At 42.9% G+C, this 20,826-nt stretch overlaps 1 protein-coding gene across 1 annotated transcript in view; it reads right to left on the bottom strand.

Moving 5' to 3' along the window:
* nectin3a (nectin cell adhesion molecule 3a) overlaps positions 1-20,826 on the bottom strand; it is a 37,268-nt gene that overhangs the window by 9,723 nt on the left and 6,719 nt on the right. Inside the window, exons 2-3 of the mRNA XM_083773501.1 lie at positions 6,689-7,036; positions 685-984 (exon numbers count right to left, since the gene is read on the bottom strand). Coding sequence (XP_083629627.1) covers positions 685-984; positions 6,689-7,036 — 648 coding nt within the window. The remainder of the gene's footprint in view (positions 1-684; positions 985-6,688; positions 7,037-20,826) is intronic.

Here is a 20,826-nt window from a genome sequence, read left to right as displayed (position 1 = left end):
CTGCAACCCCTTGCTACTGTTGCAGCTGCTGAGGCTTGATCAATATTTCATAAAATACCTTCATTAGCCTGCACTCACGCAGTCCAAACAGATAATATCTCCCAGTTGAGCTGGCCAGGGAAGTGTGCATCAATGATTATAACATTAAGATGGGTCTTAAATGGCCCTTTTATGGGCGACAGTGGAAAGATAGGGAGCAGAGCGTTCATAAATCAAGCTACCAGTGCGGGTTAATATAGAGAAGATATACTGTACCTCTCACATCCACATCAAGGGGTGTGAGCAACATGAACAGAACCTGCTTCTGACAAATAACAGGACGACTGCATAAAGACTATCACAAAACCAAGAAAAAGGGGCTAATAGCTACTATTCTTACATACTGGCTCGTGTGCTACTGGCTTAATCCTGTGGTGTAGAGGTAGAATAAATTGGTCTTGGAATCTTGACCAGAACACTCACACTGGGGGCACCCGCTGGCCTAGCGGTCCAGGATACAGTGCATACTTAGTGTAGGCTCTAATGCAGCTTGACAGCGTGTCGCGGATTCGAATCCTGATGACCTTAGTTGCACGTCACTCCCAGTCTCTCTCTCTCTCCCTGTTCCCTGTCCATCTCCACTATATACTATCAATAAAGGCACAAAAGCACAATAAATATTTGAAGAAAAAAAACAACACTCACACTGCACGTTGAGCACGAAGGGTATGCGGAACTCCGTTAGCAAGGCCGGGTGGCGCACCACGCAGGTGAGGGTCTGCCCCTGGGCGGCGCTTCGGGGGGACCAGATGTAGCGCATCTGGGTGGTGGCGGTGCCGTTGGGCTCGTCCTGTGTCACCGCCTCGGAGCGTCCAGACAGCTCCGTCTCCCAGGACACCTGGGCGGTGGGCCGGCCGCGCTCCGCTATGCAGGTGGCCACCACCGTCTCGTTGCCGCCGTCGACCAGCGCGGCGGGGCCCGCTGACACGTACACCTTGGGCTCCACTGTAGGAGAGACAACAGAGCAGTGTTGATTAATACTATGACAAAAGATGTTCGTCGACTACTGACGACAACTAAATGGAATCTGAATGAAAACTACGCTATGATGACTAAAACTAAGACTAAATAAATTGACAATTTCAAATTGGACTAAAACTACAATCTAAATTTGCTGTCGAAATCAACACTGCAACAGAGTGGGGCTGTCACCATTACAACATTTAATTTGACCATTAACTGTCACACAAATTATTTAATTGGGTTTTTGGCATTGAACATTGGAACATAATGAATAAAAATGACATTTCTGCTTGGCCTTTTAGGCTTCGTAGTCAAGACTTCCACAGGGCAGACAAATAACTTTTTTATAACATAAACAATTTTATACTTTAAAAAGAAATAGCGGAAAAAGCAATGTGTCACAAAGCGACACATCACAGCTTGTAGATCTGCTATTTCTGCTATTTTAGAAAAAAAGGTTTGAAAATGTATGGACTTTTTTCAACATTGAAACGATTATGACGATTATGCAAAATAATTGCGATTATATCAAATTATTGCGATTAGGCAATTATGCAATAATTGTAACAGGCCTAGAACAGAGGAGAGAGAGAGGGGGAGAGAGAGAGAGAGAGAGGGGGGGGGGGGGAGAGAGAGAGAGATGGGTAATGGCCCAGCGAGAGACAGATGGGAACGAGGGAATGTAGAATAGATTACAAAATGGATATTGATCGCTTGTATATGTGTATGAATAAATAATAGCTATCATAAAACACAGACGAGTATATGGACAGAAGGAAGTGGCCTCGGTACACTTAGCTGTCAGAAACATTAGATTGATTTCCCCTATTGAATTGATATTTATAAAAAATTGATGAACCATGCCATTTGATCCCATAGGGGCACTTCCCTGGGGACTTGGCTGTGTGCATTGTTGTTCCTCTTGTGAAAGAGTAATATTGAACAGAAGCGTTGGCTCGCGACATCTCCATGGATATAGTGAAACATCTCTATAAACTTGAGCTGCGCTCTATTACTTGGACCAGTAAAAAACATCTCCTCTTAACGAATTTGGACGTTTCTTAAAGGCTACAGTGCATGAGCTATGCATCGGATTTCTGGAAAACTACTCAATATGGTGGGCATGGGCAATAAGTCAAGTCATGCTGTCATGTGCTGTGGTGTGTGTCTGTATTTGATTGTGTGGTGTTGTGAACTGAGGCGTAGGGTTACTGTGCACGTTTCAGTGCCATAGAGCCAGGGTAATGTTACATTGGCTTCCTGAGAAAGACTCCGAATAACTGGGGGGGGGGAACAGTAACACAGACTTTTTTCAATAGGAAGGCATAACAGATCCATGTGAGAAGGAAGTGGCCGATGTAACACAGCCCTGTCTACCTGTTGCGTAAAAAACAGAGCAGCAATTCCGCTGGCCTCGACTTTAAAAACCGACGTGACACTTTCACGACCATAACCTCTAAGCAGCACTGACGCATGGGAACGTTTGGCAGAGATCTAGCAGTGCAGTGCAGTGAAGAATGGTCCTAAGGGATGAGGAAAAAGTGTGTGCAGAGAGAGTAGGAGGCAACAATAGAGTGGCTGAAAAGCACACTCAGTCCAATGCTGGCTACAGGTTACATCCAGGACGCCGGGTGTAGACTTTCATTCTTTTCCATCATCAGGCTACTTCCCTGGGCTTTCCCTTTTTCCTCCGTCCTGTCTTCCTCCCACCTCCAGTCTACGTTTACCTCCGGTCTCCACCCCCATACCCTCCCTCCATATCTCTCTGCCTCTTACGACAGCACAAACAGTTGCTCCACTTACTGTAACAGTGACAATGTGGGGCACGCACACACGTCAACCAAGTCTTCAAGACAAGGCTGTCACCTCGCAACATATGCCCCCCTCCATCCTCGCCAGCTGGGCAAGGAAGCACAACAAATCTTCATAACCTCTGACACCCCTGCGTACCAAAAATAACATCGGAGTCTCCTGTGCTGCCTTGCGGGGGGTAGGGCTGCCGCCCGCAGACGCCTGCCTCACATTCTTTGGCCACTTTACTCGGGCCCCTCTCCCCGAGCCCTGCGACAAACCCCACAGTAGCTCTTCTGTGTCTGGAGGCCCACAGAATAACCAAATCAAAGGAACGTGTTAATTTGGAGAAGCTGTCATGGCTGGGAGGGTGCGGTGGCATTGGCTCTTATTTTGTGGGGCGTAGAGAGTAACGATTTCCCGTCAGACAGCCAACTGCCTGCATGGGCTCTTTCCCACCCAGCAACACTCTGTTCCACTTATGCATACAGAGCACTAATGCAGCAAGAGTGGGGGAAAACCTACAGTATCATTCTGTATAGGATTTACCTGCGTAGTCACGGGTGATACATTATGGTCTGGATATCGGAACTATTACTTGCACCAAAGGCACACTGCATATACCCATTGTGTTATTTCAAAACATTCAGGTATAATTAATACCAACCAGTAAAGACGTCCTGAGGGCGAGAAGCGACCTCACCCTTTAGGGCGAGGTCGCGTGCACGCATCCACCTGGGTGATGGCAGACTGCTGGCCGAGCGCTGACGCTTTGGCATGGGGGATCAGGTCAGAACATATGGAATGGATTCTGTACTGGCCATATATGGAGCGTCTTGAGTGTACAGGGTTTGATGAGGTCAAATCAACATATGGAATGTCAGAACAGGTCAGCTGGTGGCAGCGGAGGTAGTGTTGCTGGCCGGCTCCAACATGAATCTCCATACAGTAATGCAACTCTTGTGTTCTAACTATGCAACCGATTCATTCAATTTCATGACTCAGCAAGCATGTCAGACATGTATGGCGCTGACTACAATAAGCAGTGTATTTGTTAGAAAAGAGAGCGAATTAAGCCGTTTATGGCTAGATGAAAGGCAATTCTAAGGCTTGGAGAGTACTTGAAGAATATGCTGCAATATTAGTCAAAATAAAACCATCATATGCATCTTCTTTAATCACTGTCTGTGGGTATTTTGTTGTTGTTGCACATTTGCTTTTCCCCCTGACTTGGCACCAGTTCAAAACAAAAGGTCATTCTAATTCTTGCTGTATCAATGTTAGTATATTTCCTGCTCTAGTTCCTTCCTGTTGTTTAAGGGTGGGGACCTTTGGCTCATGAACCTAATGACAAATGAGTGAAAAAGTCAGACACGCAAATGAGCCTCTGTCAAAGCCAGAAACGTTATGTATGACATTATTCTCATCCATGGTTCTCATTCATTCATTAAATGTAGCTATACGGCAGCCTATTTTTGTCACCCAGGTGTTTCATGATTCATGAACTGCTGTGAACAAGTTCTATATCGTCGCTGTCAGGCTGTCGTAGCATGCCACCGAGTGGCACGCTACGAGCTTGTAGGTCTGCTATTTTTGACAAATCGAAGAACGACTGACATAGAAACATAGCTTTTTCAGAAAACTGCCAGGATGTAGAAGACATTTTTAGAATCTGATCTCAGGTCAGAATGGGTTAACTTAAGACCTGGAGGCGTAGTCAATGCTCTTTGGCCACTCAGAATAGCCAAATGGCATTGATCACGCCTCCAGGTCTTAAGTTAAGTAATAAGACCTGGTACTTAAGACACGCAAAATACAGCCCACAGGGTAGGAAATGGTTGAAGTGCTCCTTTAACTAATACTCAATGTAGTGATTATGGACAGGATGTAAACAAATGCCCAATATATAGTTTACAAACTATACTGCATGAATATCACATACAAACTGATATACTTGCTGAGTCACTGAACACTTGCTCTTAAATAACATGGCTGCATGTTTCTCATGTTTTAGGAATGCTGACTTATTATAAAATGGACACTCTATTAATATCATATTTCCCTGGAGATAAAACACTCTCAAGGAAGACAGCACAACTGAGCACATGTCTGTCAACATAAAACAAGTCAGCAATGAACGAGACACTGATGTGGGAGCATAGAATTGCTGAGTTGAGAGCTTCATAATTGCCTTGAACTGTGTAAGAAACATACCCTACGGACTTGAGTAACCTAATTACTCAATTGCCATGCGGCAGAAAATAATACATATATTTAAAGTAATCACATCTAATTACATCAGAATCTAATTTTAAGAAGCATCTATTTTTTTAATGTACACCACTGTAGCTGCTAAGAGCGAGGAAAGTAAGGTGTAATTGAACTCTGTGAGGTCCCAGACACTGTGGCTGTCACAGCAGCACTTAATGTAGCTCTCATTAGTCATCAGAGCTTCCCTGAGTCTCCGGAGGGTGATGTGAAACTACTGCCTACAGAGCAATCTCCAGCTCTTAGCACAGCCTCAGAGCAACGTCCTGAAACAAACTGTATGCTGACCACAGAACAGATTCATCATCAGATTCAAAGGGGTTCATGTGTGTACACTCACTGTAGTGTGTGAAATATGTACATGAGTCTATATGTGTATATACACCATGAATTATGCAATCCACTTGGCAAAAAGCAAGTAAAGGTGAGGCATGAGGGCCTGCCTGCCTGTGTATGTGTGTGTGTGTGTGTGTGTGTGTGTGTGTGTGTGTGTGTGTGTGTGTGTGTGTGTGTGTGTTGTATGTAGTCATAGCACGCCATAGTACACATATATAGCATAGTAGTAAAGATGTATAGTTTATATGTATAGTGTATGTATAGTTTCACTATATAAATATTCCACTGTTACTTTCTTAGCTTACGCATGTTTCATGATAAATGCTTTTTATGTGATGTATTCCCATGCTTTGTTCTTGCTTAAATGTAAGTCGCTCTGGATTAAGAGCGTCTGCTAAATGCCTAAATTGTAAATTGTAAATTGTGTGTGTGCGCGTGTGCATTTTTAGTTTACATTATGACTGCAAATCAGTATCATCCGGCTTGTACTGAGGCAAAGGCAAGCCACATGAATATTTATAAAGAACTCTGAAGAGCTCTCCCATTTTGCCAAGAGGCCTCCACACTAAAAACAGTATATCTAATAAGTGTCAACCCAAGGTATTTAACGGGAAGTTTCTTATCACCCTAAGATCCTTTCTTCCTAGTGCACTATTTCATCAAGTGTGAGTGACTTGGAGATTAGCGAGGTGAGTGGGACCACACTGCAGCGACTTGTGCACAGCCGTTGATTCTATGCAGGGATTTAGACGTGAATGGCCTGTGTCCAGGTAGTAATTCAAGAGCTTGTGGGCTTGGGGAGTAATTGATCCCTCCAGGGCGCATACACTTAGTGGCGACCTGTGCTACAACTAATCTCACCCTCAACAATGTTCTCAAACTGTGACTGAGGCTGTGAGATTCACAGGTGTGCAGGCAGGGGTCACTCAAGGTAGACAATAACAATGTAAGTTACCAAGGGTGGAGTTTTAAGATTTAACGTGTGTGTGTGTGTGTGTGTGTGTGTGTGTGTGTGTGTGTGTGTGTGTGTGTGTGTGTGTGTGTGTGTGTGTGTGTGTGCGTGCGTGCGTGCGTGCGTGCGTGCGTGCGTGCGTGCGTGCGTGCGTGCGTGCGTGCGTGCATGTGCGTGTGTAGAACATATCGTAAAGATTATGAAACTGAATGGAAAAACCTTTTAAGCTATAGACAGCTCAACTACTTTCAGCACTGTAATTCATCAAATATTATGGCTTGTAATATCTGCACAAAAGGCACTATCCAATGTGACTTCTACTCCTGTTCTACTCCTTACCGAATACGTTAACTGTCGTCGACGCTTGCGTGTTGCCCAGAGGAAAAGTGGCCACTTTACAAGTGTAGGAACCAATGTCTGCGAAGCCCACTCCTTCCAGAATGATGGTGGCATCGTACACCGAGGGGGACTGGAAGGAGACACGTTTGGCGTACTCTTTGGAGATGGAAATGCCAAACTGGGGATTGAACACGGCCAGGGTGATGGGGCCCGAGGGCAGACGTCGTTCCCATGAGCTCTGCGTCAGGCTGAGGTTGGATCCCACCTCTATCCTGCAGCCTAGTGTGATGTTCTTCCCCAGAACTGCGTTTACTTTTTCTGGAACCACCACCTGGTTACTGCTCACATCTGTGGGAAGATTCATAAACAAGTAGACATCATTGTTTGATACCAGAATTCATTTGGAAGGGGCTCAAAATTGCTTTTGGGAAAGTGGAAGGAAAGGGAAATCACAATTACTTCATTCACAAGTTATTTTATTAATGTACTTTAGACCTGAGTGTAATAAACACAGACATTTGTGTCTACCCAGATTCTCCAGATAGATATAAAATGAAGAATAACAAAAACGGCTCAGAGATATTACACCATATATACCATATATAAACCACAAATTGTTTTGTCTTCTGTGCTATGTCTACTTACCGTATATTGTTTTGTGTTGATAGTTATTGGCTCATTTACATTGATGTGAAAACTTAAATGTTGATTAATGTGCACTGTGTCTGGTAAAACAAATAAACCTCTTCTGTTTTTACAAATGTGACTCCAAATATCAGTAGCAGCACGTCTCTGCCAGGTTACATGGTTTAGCTTTAGCCTATGGGGTTGTTCACATGTTCCCCTTTCGACAAGCACATCATCAAAACCCCTAGTCATACAGCAGTTGTAATCGTCATATACTTCAGATATGAAGATGATGTTTTTCCAGACTGAACAATGGTGGGGTTTTCAAGGGGGCTTTAACTGGGATAACCAGACTTTGTCTGAGCCACCCCTTGGTGTGTTCTGCTCTCCCTAATAAGCAACACACTTCACCACAGGACATCTAGGTCGTCAGACTCGTCACATGTGCTAAGTCAGAGCACCTTCTGAGCAGGAAATAATAAATAAATAAAAAGATTAAACGCAACAAGCAATTGAATACATATTTTGTTTGTTTCGATTATGAGCCCCTTAAATTCAGATTCTATACCCAGTGCCCACTAAACTTTTTTGTTTGTTTCTTTTTTGGAACACATTGGGAGTTATTTTAAGCTCAGTGCAACACGTAAACTCGGTTTTGAGAGCAGCTGGCCGTTTGGACGTTATAATTCAGTTGAGGTAGAGAAAACCAGTGAAGAGGGGTTGAGCATCGGGTGATTTATGCCATGAGCTGCCTGTGACAGCTGAAAAACAGACTTTGGAACAAAAGAAAGGAGGAAACAAACACTGGAGATAAACAATGCAAGTCAAGGACTACTACATTTTCTTTTCACATGGAGGCTACATTGAGAGTATATTCTGCTTCATATTACAGCAGATATTTTAGTTTTGTTCTAGCACAAACAAAACAAACCAAAACAGCCCAGAGGAAATAAAATACAGTATCCTGGAAAATAAAATTGAAAAAACTAACCTGAAATAAATCTTAAATTACACGTTATGGATAGAGGATAGAGCCCTGAGTGGGGAAAAAGAAAACATCCCAAACTCCGTCTGTTTTTCTCTCTGTGTAATAACTCAAATGAGTCTGTGACTCACTGATACCCACATATATTTTTCAGCATTTCTAAATAGAGGCTATGTGAGCTTTTATAGCATTCTGGTCAAGACTGAGCTGTTGAGAGGGCGGGGGGATAATCCTCATTAAAACTACTGGAAATGTTTTCTTTTTTAATAAAAACGAATTCCAATCCAAATATTAAAAGAAAAAGTATAGGTCTCGGGTTTTGTTGACACAATTACAGTTAGAGCAGGCTAGTCTATATTTGTGAGACATACATTTCCACTTAGTACCTAGTCTCCAATGTGTATGGAGTTAAGCTTATAAAAGTGGTCCACTGGCTGGTATTTTAGGTCTTTGGCATGAATATGAGTGGTAAGCCACAGCTATGCTATCTTGGCTAGTGAGGAGTATAGCCAAGGCTGAGGTTCCCCATGCTCCCTTGCGTCCCCTGTAATTTCAGGGACCTCTCACACACACACACACACACACACACACACACACACACACACACACACACACACACACACACACACACACACACACACACACACACACACACACACACACACACACACACACACACACACACACACACACACACACACACACACACACACACACACACACACACACACACACACACACACACACACACGGTTACTCTCTTCCAAAACAGGGAAGGAGTGAGTGCGTATGTGTGATTCAGACATTTTGTTTTTGTAGATATGTAGATCCTAGTAGAATATTCCCTTGTGCTGCCCTGCATTGTGGTAATTGTCATGCTGTTTTGCATTACAGTACTTTTCTCTTCCCAATTCTTTTACACACTGTTGACCTACATTTGAAAGTGGTTGGTACAACTGAAGTTCAAGGGGGAAGACCAATCCTGATAACGTCACCTGTTAACACACACCTGTCAGAGTCAGATGACAACCCTGCCCTCAGGACAATCAGCGAGGCATATACGTATACCCAGCCATGTCCTTCTTCACTTTCCTCTGTCCTTTCTCTCCAGGTTCCTGATGGGAGGGTTGTTACGTATCTCACCGGATAGATGTAACATGGACCCCAAAGTCAAATGTACAACCTTCCCCTGGAATCTCTCTTTTTTTTTTAAATATTTTTTATCCCATGATTTTGTAACCCATTTTTCACCCCTGTGTCAATTATCTAATGTGATCCTGGGCTCTACACAGTACACACCCTCCGCCAACCTGGGGAGAGCAACGGACTTGAACTCATGCTTCCTTCATGCATGAGTGTCCAAGTCGCTCCTTTACACCTGACCTAGCTGTGAGGCGACAGCACTACCGACGGCGACTGTGCCACGTGCCCCCTTCCCCTGGAATCTCTATCTTTCCTCTGAGCTCTAGCCGTCTATGCCACACCCATATTCTGTATGTGGTTTGCCAATATTGCCACCATAACCTTTCTTATGTAAATTAACAACTTGAATCTATTTGTTTGAAGGCTTGGTCTATACTAAATAAAATAAATAACTAGAAGAAGTGCCACTCGGGGCACAGGTCTCCACCAGGATTGATATTTGGATCAAATCTGAAGGACTAATATGAAAAAGTGTTGCACATAAATGGGCCTCGAAATGGCAGAATTGAAAAATGCAGGCCAGACGTTTTCCTTGTGCTGTAGGGATTGTGCATACAACGTTTGACGCAGTTATATGTAAAGACTCGACTCGGCCTGTTATAGCACCACCATCAGGCTGATGGTGGAAAATGTCAAGTCGCATTTCTTCCTAAGCCTAGTGTATACACAGTTTCACCGCAATCGGACACTGCGTTGATGATTTGCATCATTTTGTACAAAACGGGCCACTCCTGAAAACTTTGGAAGCAAATCTTGGCATCCAGGGAGTGTGTGTGTGTGTGTGTGTGTGTGGCTGCGATCAAGCCAACTGTGCCAGATATTAGCTGTCCACAGACAGACACAGATCTTTAATTTAAACTGTAAGTCATTCCACGTGGTTGGGGCACTAAAACAAAAGGCTGTTTCCCCCAACTGTGTGTTTACATTTGGAACCTTTAGTGTGAGCCAGTGACTGGAGCGTGTCTATATGTTACTCTCCCCATGCCTTTGGCTGGTGGAGACAATAATTGTTGCATGTTATCGTCTACTCTAGGCTGATCCTGAATAACTGCCCCCTAGTGGGAGGCTTTTAATAACTACTAACATGCAGAGTTGGACCGTATAGCCTGCCTCATATTACTAGGACTTGGAAAGACCTAGTTAACTTTACTTTACATCTTTTTATAATGTGTTGTGTTGTTTGTGCATGTGTTCCAGTATGTTTGTAATTGTATTGCGTCTGTCAGAGTCCTGTGGGTGTACTCATGTGGCTGACCGTCAGGGTCAGAGGAGTGTATGCTATGCATTCTTTACTCCTCAGCCAGCCGAGCTGTCACAACAGCTGTTCCCCGTTCCCGTGTCAATGCAACAAAGTGCTTCTGCTAGGATACCTTGTGTAAAAATCTGACTTGCAGAATCAGAGCCAGACTACAAGCTGAATAGTCACATATATCCTACAGTAGGTATACAGGAACATAGTAACTGACTAATAACGATAGCAGGGCAATAAAGAGAAAATCGACTCCTTTTGGAGTAGCAGCTAGTAAACAGTCATGCTTGGCATGCATGACATTATGTTGATCCCGCCACGCGTCTCAGACAGGGCCTTCTCCAAAACATGCTCTACATACTGAAGCCACCTGACACGATACCCCAACTGCTGCTCTCTCTCTCTTTCCATGTCAGCTCTCCGAGCCCTCTCAAAGCATGCAACGTAACTAGACCCATTCCACACTACATTGTTTGTTTTACAGTAGGCGTTTGGGGGATGAGAGAGGGCGAGCACTGAAGGGAGAGAAAGAAGGGAAGTGCTTTGTGCGGCCTCCACCCTCACCATTAGGGGAGAAGAGACAGATGGCTTCTGCATGGGATACCCACAGCCGGGGCGGGGGGTGTGGTGAGGGCTTGGCATTGTCAGCTCAGACCATGAAGAACAGAAGAGCAGGAGCGCACAATCTAGCGCAGCATGAAACAGTATCTAAAATGCTTCAGGGAAATGAAATGTAAGCAGTGCGTTAAGGTTTTGCCATTTCACAAAAGAAAGTTGAGCCATTCTTCCTGAGTATACTACTAATTGTTGGACATCCATTTTAGCTGTCATAGCAACATGTAATTCAAGTAGGATGAAATGTATTTTTTTTTTTGCTGCTGTCATCTTTCATTGTATTGATATTTACTAACCAATATCCTACATTTGGTCGAGAGGTGATACCCTGGCCTGCAGCAAGAAAAAGAAAAGAAAACAGGATGTAGCCTAGCATGCATAACCTAATTTGACAAACAAAAGAGATGTGGAAAGAAAAATTGCACTTTTGCGCTTTATGGCAAAGACAATCCTTGAGAAACGCAGGGAAAGAATGAACTCATGGGAGGGACACGCCGGCCCTTTGAAAGCACTGTTTCTCTCCCCGCTGACATCACTAATTGCGACAAGCTGCTCAAAAGACGCAATGGTAAATCAAAACCTTCCTATTTGCTAGGCAACTGGCGCAAACATTCCCTGTCGGCCACTCAACGAGCCAGAGTCTCCACCTACCCAGCTCTGACCCAGCTTCAGCCCTGACCTCCCCAAAAGGAGGTTCGTCTGCTGGCCAGAGATCCTGTCAATGAAAGCTAAGTTGTGAGTGTAAGATCAGACCAACAGTGAAGGAACTGAATCCATGTGCAACGAGAAAATGGACTACATCATGGCCTGTTCATGAGACAAACTCCATGAATTGATTATTGTGTTAGGCATTGCTCACACAGCAATGATCTAAAGACCTCACAATAGAGGAATGTAGACATGAGATCCGCACAGTGAAGCAGTGTGGTTAAGAGCAAAAAACAGGATACTTTGAACAGTCATCCTTTAGAACTGAATACAGTGAAGCCAGGAAAACTAAGGACACTGTTCCAAAAAATATGAATGAACGCCAGTGACAAAAGGTCTGAGAATGACAGAAGATGTACAGATATGTTTGAGTAACTTTAAAATAATGCCAGGCTGGTTCCATCATACTACAGCCATCACCATGCATATAATGTGAGGTGTCACTGACAATAACAGCTCAGCCTTGGTTGCAGGCTTTAAGCCAATAGCGTGTTTCTAATTAAACCATCTCAATAACAAAACTACTGTGACATGATCTGCATGCTGCACTGAAAGGTTGTCATATTTTGTGCAGACTTAAGCTTTTTCATGTTTGTAATTTGCATTAGAGCACAACCACTTGAAGCAATGCTTTCGCAGCGAAGCTTTGCAACATTGTGACTGAAGGGCAAGGCCAAGGGCAATGTGTAGCAAAAATCTATAGTGAACCCAACTCCAGCGATACATCAGACAGAGCATGTTCATAATGTTTTGTGTCAATATTTAACAACTCATCATTGTTGTGTGGTCTTTATTTTACGACTTGTGCATCCTATAATATGTTACTTTGTTGTCCTACGTTAGCCTGGTGGAACCATTCCCCCTGCTGGACAACATTTGCATTCTGCCAGAAGGGAGAGTCTGGGCTCTCTCGGGCAGAGACCAATTCTGTCTGGAGCGATATGCTGCTGTATGTGGCCGCTAGACTCAATGCTAGACTCAACGCGAGACTTAGGACATATTGAAGCTGTGCCACAGCGCAAATGTAGACACAAATGAGCATTTGCGCCTGTCGTAGACATGCGCAGAGCAAGTTCAGTCAGGGAACCTCAGTCAGCGCGCCGGCTGTTAATTGGGCCACCGCAGCATCACGCTCTCATCCACATGATTCACTCAGCCAATCACACACTCACCCCATCTCATACCGGCTACTTGAACCAGAGGTTTGCATTCCTCTGCCTTCTTGCTTGCTTACACTGCTGCTGTATCAGCGTGCTGCTGTCATACAACCGGCGCTCAATTCTGCTTGCTTACTGCTGCTGTATCAGCGTGCTGCTGTCATACAACCTGCGCTCAATTCTGTGCTGCTATACTGTATACCCGTGCTGCTGTATACAAGTGCTCACCCACCTCCACCCCAGCTACCACCTGTCGTTTTGGATCTACTGTTTAGGTACGGGGGATTCAGAGTCCCTATGGTTGGGACTGATGCGCTTGACCTGAGTACCTAAAAAGCAGATCCAATACATCGCCAAACCATAATAAATATATTGCATTGATTATCTTATATTCAATAAATATATACATTACATCCTCCTTGAGTTGTCTGACTGAACCTAACAAAAACGAAATTATTATGGAGATATCAGATTTTCCCCCCGCTGCTTCCGGGTTCATCGTTTCTGCTTGAGAGAACCCAGATGCAGGCAGGAGGAGGAAACTTGTGAACTCAATACTGCCGCAATCTGGCAGTCAGGTTATAGTCCTAAGTGACACTGTAACTAAACTGAGAGCAGCAATAAAAGAGAAAATGTTGTGGGTTTTAATGGCTCAATTTCGCAACTGTCTCCTAACAACTTTCTCCTCTCAGGAGTCTGTTGTTTCACTCACTGTCCCAGTGAATGAGAAGGAATACAGAGTTAACGGAGTAGAACCCTTACAGTAGGTCACTTCCACCACCTGAATCAGAGAGGAAAACCCAGGTGAGGATTCTTTGTGCTGCTGCACTGCAATCATCCAATATTGCCCAGTAGTCAGAAATAATCAACGCCACCTTGTTTTGCATTGTTTGCAAAAAAAGATAAACTAGCATCATTGTAAACACAGAATCTCAGTGGATGATGCAGTAACAAGGATGCAGTAACTTCTCACGTTCTATAAAGTCTGTATTGCAAGGTGATCAGTAGTTAACTAAGTTAAAGTAGTTAACTAGCAAACGCCCCAAACACCCACCATGGGTAACACATCCCGCAATCTGTCGTTGTGTGCTCTCAAAGAACTCAATGGGCATTCAAAGGGCGTTCACTGTTAACCCTTGAGGAATCTTGAAAAAAACTGACAATGCCCACAGTAAAGTCTGGCTAGAACTTCTTTTTGCCTTTTGTGTAGGCCATAACTCTGCCTCAGTCAGTTAGAGACAGTGTCCAAGTGGCTGTGTTGTGCTGAAGTGCCTGCTTTATGGCATGTCTTTATCGTAATGGATATTTGTGCAGTGTGAAAAAGCCATTAGTAGCAACACCAGCTCCAATCTACCCCCTTCCTTCCTAGCATTGTACTTTGCAAGGGTGTGAGGCTGTTTCAGTCACTTAATTCATGATGGAGACAAATACCAACTGACAGGGCCTTTCAATGGGACAGGCCAGGCCTTTTTATACGTCACTCTGTCCTTTTCAAGACCCCATTTTCTCCTTGCTCCCCCTAGCACACACTCTGTGCCCCTCTCATCCTAGTCGCATTTGATTAAAGATCAGTGCTTGTCGGAAAAAACTGAAATCAATAGTGTTTGCATACAGTGTGTCAGGATAGGTTGCAACCTTTCAACAGCATGCACTATAACTACAGGATTTGTGACTTGTGATTTGTGACTACAGCAGTGGTTCTCAAGTTTTTCTGGATCAGGGCCCACTTGAAAATCTCCAAAGCACCCATCTGACAACATAACACGCACAGTGGTATTTTCAGAGCATTGTTTATTTTAATGATTAATCGAATGGAACTAAGCTCCTGTTTATCAGTATTTTTTTCAAGGTTTACTTTTAAAGAAGATGACATTGAAGTAATTGTTTTGTTTGTCGTAATGCCATATTATCATTGAAGTCTTAAGTGTTTTGCCAATTATTTGGGGGCCCACTTGCAATATCCTCACGTCCCACTAGTGGACCAACAGCCCACAGGTTAAGAACCACTGAACTACTGTACGTCTGCCAGCCTGCCTTTCTATACCATAGCAACACCAACATTGCTGCAGCATCCCACTTTGCAGTGTGGAACTTGGAGCTTTGAAGTCATGTGTTATTGGTTGGTTGTGAGGGGGGTAAGGTATTTGTGAAGGTATGCACACAACCTGCACATAATACTAAGGGCCTAGGTTTGGGCATTAGCCTTAATTTCCAGGCAGACAGACAATTTGTACATACATGTATTTTTTTTAAATAAATAATAATCAAATTCAGCAGGTAGTCAAGTAGTTTTGCACCGAAATCGTCATGCCAAGATAGTGATACTGTTAAGGGAAAACCACAAGAGGTTATATTTTTGAAGGAGCTACGCAGACATTTCTCTCCCTGTCGAGTGAACGAGATGATCTAATTTGGAGGCTTTCTTGTCAGAGGTTAGGATAGGATGAGAGTGTTCCTCAATTAGAGCACCGGTGTATGACATCCCTAACATGCTGATGCCAAAGGATAGAGAGCCTGCCTGCCGCTGCAATGCTGAACTGCTGGTGAAATTTACACTGGGGGTACAAAGGTTTGTAGTTCGTGTCCTGGGCTGATCCTATTTGGTAGATCATAGCCCAAAGATTGTGTCCTGTAGAAGTCTATTGTTTTATTGTGTCTTGACAGCCATGAAATATTTGAGCTCTTAACAGATTAACAAGATATCATAATACTTCAATTGCTTTCAGAAGAAGCAGTGTTTTATGGTTGTATAGCTACCCATTTAATTAATTTCAATGCCAAATAATTTACACAGTGTCAGATCGAGCCCACATAGACAGAACAAACAAATTAGGAGTACTTTGTTTAAAAGTCCTGGCAGCATAACTCGCGATGACAATCTTTGTGGCTCTTGTTTGTTTTAATGCAGCTCCTTCTGCGTGGTAACCTCGCCTGAAAAAACACCACAAACTGAAACAACCAATCATAACTCGTCCTACTGTGCTCTTTAACATTTGGGTGGAGAGCAGAGAAATATGTTTTTCATCACACCAGACTCCCTAACAATGCTCGAGTGTATAGCTAGCAGTGAACCATTCTTAAGGACACATACAGTACACTCCTATGGTCAGATGAGACTCTGGGGCACTGTATACTATTTGAGCTAACAAGGCTATATAGGTACTTCTTTCCCATACACACAAAGTACAGTATTTTCCTCACACATTTTCCTCACAACTCAGCTCAATTTTCATTCATTCAGACAGAAATAGATCAGGCCCTTTGGGAAGTAGGTGGGGCTGAGTGGAGAGAAAGACTCCTCTTCTAATCGCAGACTTCAGTGACCTTGGCTTGGTCTAAATGGGCTACTGTACTTCCATTAGGCTAATCTGTCATAGTGGAAACATAGTTTCCCACATGCCACAGCTAGACCCTCGGGGAAATACGTTTGTTTTGTTTAAAAATAATTCCCATGATTGTCTCATGTTGTTTTTTCTTTAAACAACTAACAACTGACACATTTTCTCAACATGACTCTCATTGTGTACTGTAAGTGGTCTACATGATCATTGAGGCTGTCACATAGGCCAAAGCCTCATTAACCTCCTATCCATGGGACAAATATTTCCCTGCTGGGAGATCCAGTGATCCATGGGTGCTTAATAATCCCACGTAAATCTGCCATGATTTGTAAGTAAATTGCAAACAGTTAAAATAATTGTGTCTGACCTACTGACTATTTTAGTATGACTCATCTCATTTGATGCACATCCCACAAAGGGTTTAAGAGCAGATTAAAAAAATTCAACAATCACTTTCTAGCTTAGCTTTTTGTCCAGAACAGATGACAAGGAAGGCCCCGTTTCTTAAAGATGGATGTGACTAGCCTCAGCAGCCACACCTACGATAGCCAAGTCTGGAAAGATGATCAGTAAAAATCTGTTCTAAAAATAACAGAACCCAAATGTAGGGAAGATAGAAGTAATACGATCCCTTGAAATATATTAAGAATTAATCAATAGGGCTGCAGAATTCTTCAAAATCTGTATAAAAACCTGTTATAACTTATCTTTTCACTGTTCCTAAGTTTATATTACTCATCTCAAGAGGTAAACATGCATTCAAAGATATAGTAGTCCTAGATGTTTAGATTGTGAGGACCAAGAGGAGGCTGAAATACCAATATAATTATGAGCCAATAACAAGGACGGAAGTGATCTCCATTTTCAGCTGAGGGAGTCACTCACAACCGCTTTACAATCATGCCTAGTACCACAAGTCTGGAGTCGTTACTAGGTCTTCATCCAATTTGCAAGATATTACAAAGCATATTTTAATTGATCTGTATTGATGGGGATCGTATATATTTACTAGAATGTCGCGCACCTGTGGCACACTTGTGTCTAACGTTGCGTGGTCCGTGTTGTTGTTTCTCATTATTTGACTGTGGCCAGACCAGACCACGCCTCCTGTCATCTAATGGCTGCATTAAACAATGTTAAACTCACTTTGCAACTCACTTTATGCACGCCCATACCCTACCCTCTATATACTGTGTAGACCACAATGGAAACAGTGGACCTACACACAAAGCCACACATTGGAGCTAATTAGCACTGCTCAAAAATAGACGGTGGGAGTCACACATATGTGTTTGTGACTCTACTCAGCTACACAGCTGAAAGATACAAACATGTAGCTTTGGCAGTGAAAGGCGATGCTACTTGTATACCAGAGTTTGTATAGTAAACGGTTGATGGTTACTACGGGCTAGTAAAGAAAGACCTGAAAGTGTCCCCAATGTGCTTGGCAAGACAACTAAAAGAACAGCAAACAAGCAGGCCAATAGGTGTCTACTGTCTCAAACAGACAGGCGTAAGTCTGATTTACACTTTGGCTTACAACGGCGTCACTCGCCGAAAAGGCTCGGAATGTGTTGTAATGAAGACTTGAGTAGTGTAAATACAGTAATTAGTGTGGTTGCTGATAGGCAAACAGACTATTGTTATTGGTCTTTATTTCTCTCTCCTCTGATTGAACGACGATTACATCCCCTGCCTATAATTTCACATGATACACTTATACTATATACCGGTACTGTATATATGGTAACATCCCATGATCCCAATATGTAATATAGATAGGCAACCACACTCGCAATTCCCCAGGATTGCATCTTTCTAGTTCCTTTATACATATACTAAAAGTCCTACTGTGTAGTGTGTACAGCCATTAGGCTATCATTTATGCAGCATTAATCACTCAGTGTGATACATAATTGTTTGCTAACCTTGAATGGAGCCAAGTAGTCGAAAACGAATTGTTCCAATTAATTGATTGATGAATGATGAGTAAGAAGAGTATAAATTAAATTAACCATTCCAAAGTTGCTGATGTGATCACTTCAGAGAAATGGCACTGTCACGTTCTGATATAAGCGAAAGGTCATCTTAACATTATTTATTTTTATAAGTTTATAAGGCAGAAGCTGGAATTCAGCATTCGCTCCAAGCTAAAGCGTTTCTTTCTTGGTACTTGAGAAATGATGCATTGTTGATAGTCTCCCCTTATACCATTCCTGCTAATCTCTTAGCAATCATTAGGCATTTCTTATCAAGTAGATTGCAAGTAGCTAGTAGATAGACATTTTGGAATATCTGAATTGAACATTAAGTCAAGTCTAATCATGTTTTCTCTGTAATGAGTCTTGTCACATCCACCCAAAAGGGTATAGTAATAAAAAACAATTTGGTCAAAGAGTCTCTTGCGTTCAGTCTCACTTCTCATAAGGTCAGTGCACCACACAGGAGGAAGTGAAAACAGCAAAACAAAAACAAATCTGAACTATGTGTAACATACTCCAGAGGTCCATAAAAGCAGTGGTTTGGTCTATGTGGCATTTTTCCAGCATTCTGCTGGTCAGTGAGAATTTACTTTCCCGTCCCTCCTCCTTTTCCTGGCACTCTCACCAATTCTCACCGTCACCCTCTTCCTGCTGATTCACTACACCTACTTTTAAAAATGAGATATTCAATGCATACTGCACTCTGTAGTGAATCCGTTGGGATGCAGAATAAGCAGACACATCTGTCTAGACCAGCACATGTCCAGGATAACTTCACAAGAAGACACGAGTGTGTGGGGATTTGACAATCTGCCAGGCCAAACCCTTGGACTTCACAGTTTATATTGTCCTGAATCCCACCCAATAGTCTGTCCCTAGATTATTTCTAAGGGAAATTCCAACAAATACAGTCTTCTGAATTAGTTATTCCCATGCCCTGGGAAAGTTGTAATTTATTCCCATATTAGTTAGCCGAACTGCTGCCTGTCATCCAATAGCCAGAAAAGAAAAGTTTGCCTAGTTTCTCAATGTAATAATCATAACAATAATGCACAATTCAACAGTTTAAATAGAAAACATTAAAATGGCGATGGAGACTGTGTGCAACTGTGCATCCTGCTCCTATCATGGGAGATATCACATTATATAAAACTCACAGTGTTTCTATCAAACAGTTTGATATTCCAGTCTGTCCCTCTGATGATTTTTCAGAAATGTATGTACACATCCTTATACAGTATACACTATACAGTATTGCCATCTGCCATAAGAATACATTTTAAGGAGTAGGCTAGTATTTTATGGTATAATTCAATCCACATGGAATATTATTTTCTTCAGCTCTAAATATAGACTCAGTCACTTGTTTTATTGATCTTAGTGATCTGCTTCACAATCAAATCCAAGACAAGTAGAGACAAAATAGAGAAACCAAAGCAAACTAACACTCATGTTAGTCATTACCTCTTCTATATATTGAATTACCTTTCTCCTGGACAAAAGAAAGTACCCTAGGTAGTAGGTAGGTATCCTAGGTACTCGGGTACCCTAGGTGCTCGGGTGGTGCAGTGGTAAAGACAGGTGTCTGCCTGTCCACCACCGTGGAGGCTAGGGGTTGAGTCCACCACAGTACCATCCGGCTTTGTCAGGCTTTGATACGAATAGAAATTTCGGGGGAGGGAAGCCGGGCAGGGAGAGGCAGGGTGATATTTGTCACTGCATGGAACGGCACCTGTCAGCAGGGAACGTTGGGGAGTGTTGGGAGGGAGGAGTTGGGCGGGAGGAGTTGGACTGAGGCTTTAATGTCCCTGCCAAGACTGTAAGGTCCCTGCACACAGAGCGCGTTATTTGGATTTCCGAAATAACTCGTCCAGTGTGCAACCACCTTTAGTCTCCATCCTCCTGGTGGGGGCACCTCACTGGCAGGTAAAGAACCCCACAGACATGTTCTATGAATCTCAATCTACCTTCATTAAGTATAGTAAATATATATATGCTAATAATAACAATTATATATAATTGATTTTATATATATATATATATATATATATATATATATATATATATATATATATATATATATATATATATATGAGGTCTACTCCAACTGTATACAACGTTTTTCCATCTCAGCCTAAGTGAAAAAGAATTATGTCAGAGATTATTGCAGATTGAAATAGGAGAGTGGAAACTTAGAACAGGCCACAGGGGAGGAATGTGGCCATGGGAGGCGTTGAGGTGGATATGGTGGCACAGGACCCTGTTGAAGCA

The sequence above is a fragment of the Protomyctophum parallelum genome (genome assembly GCF_964188405.1).
Source record: "Protomyctophum parallelum genome assembly, chromosome: 9".
NCBI classification, from domain to species: domain Eukaryota; kingdom Metazoa; phylum Chordata; class Actinopteri; order Myctophiformes; family Myctophidae; genus Protomyctophum; species Protomyctophum parallelum.
This window is presented reverse-complemented; position numbering and strand designations above follow the sequence as displayed.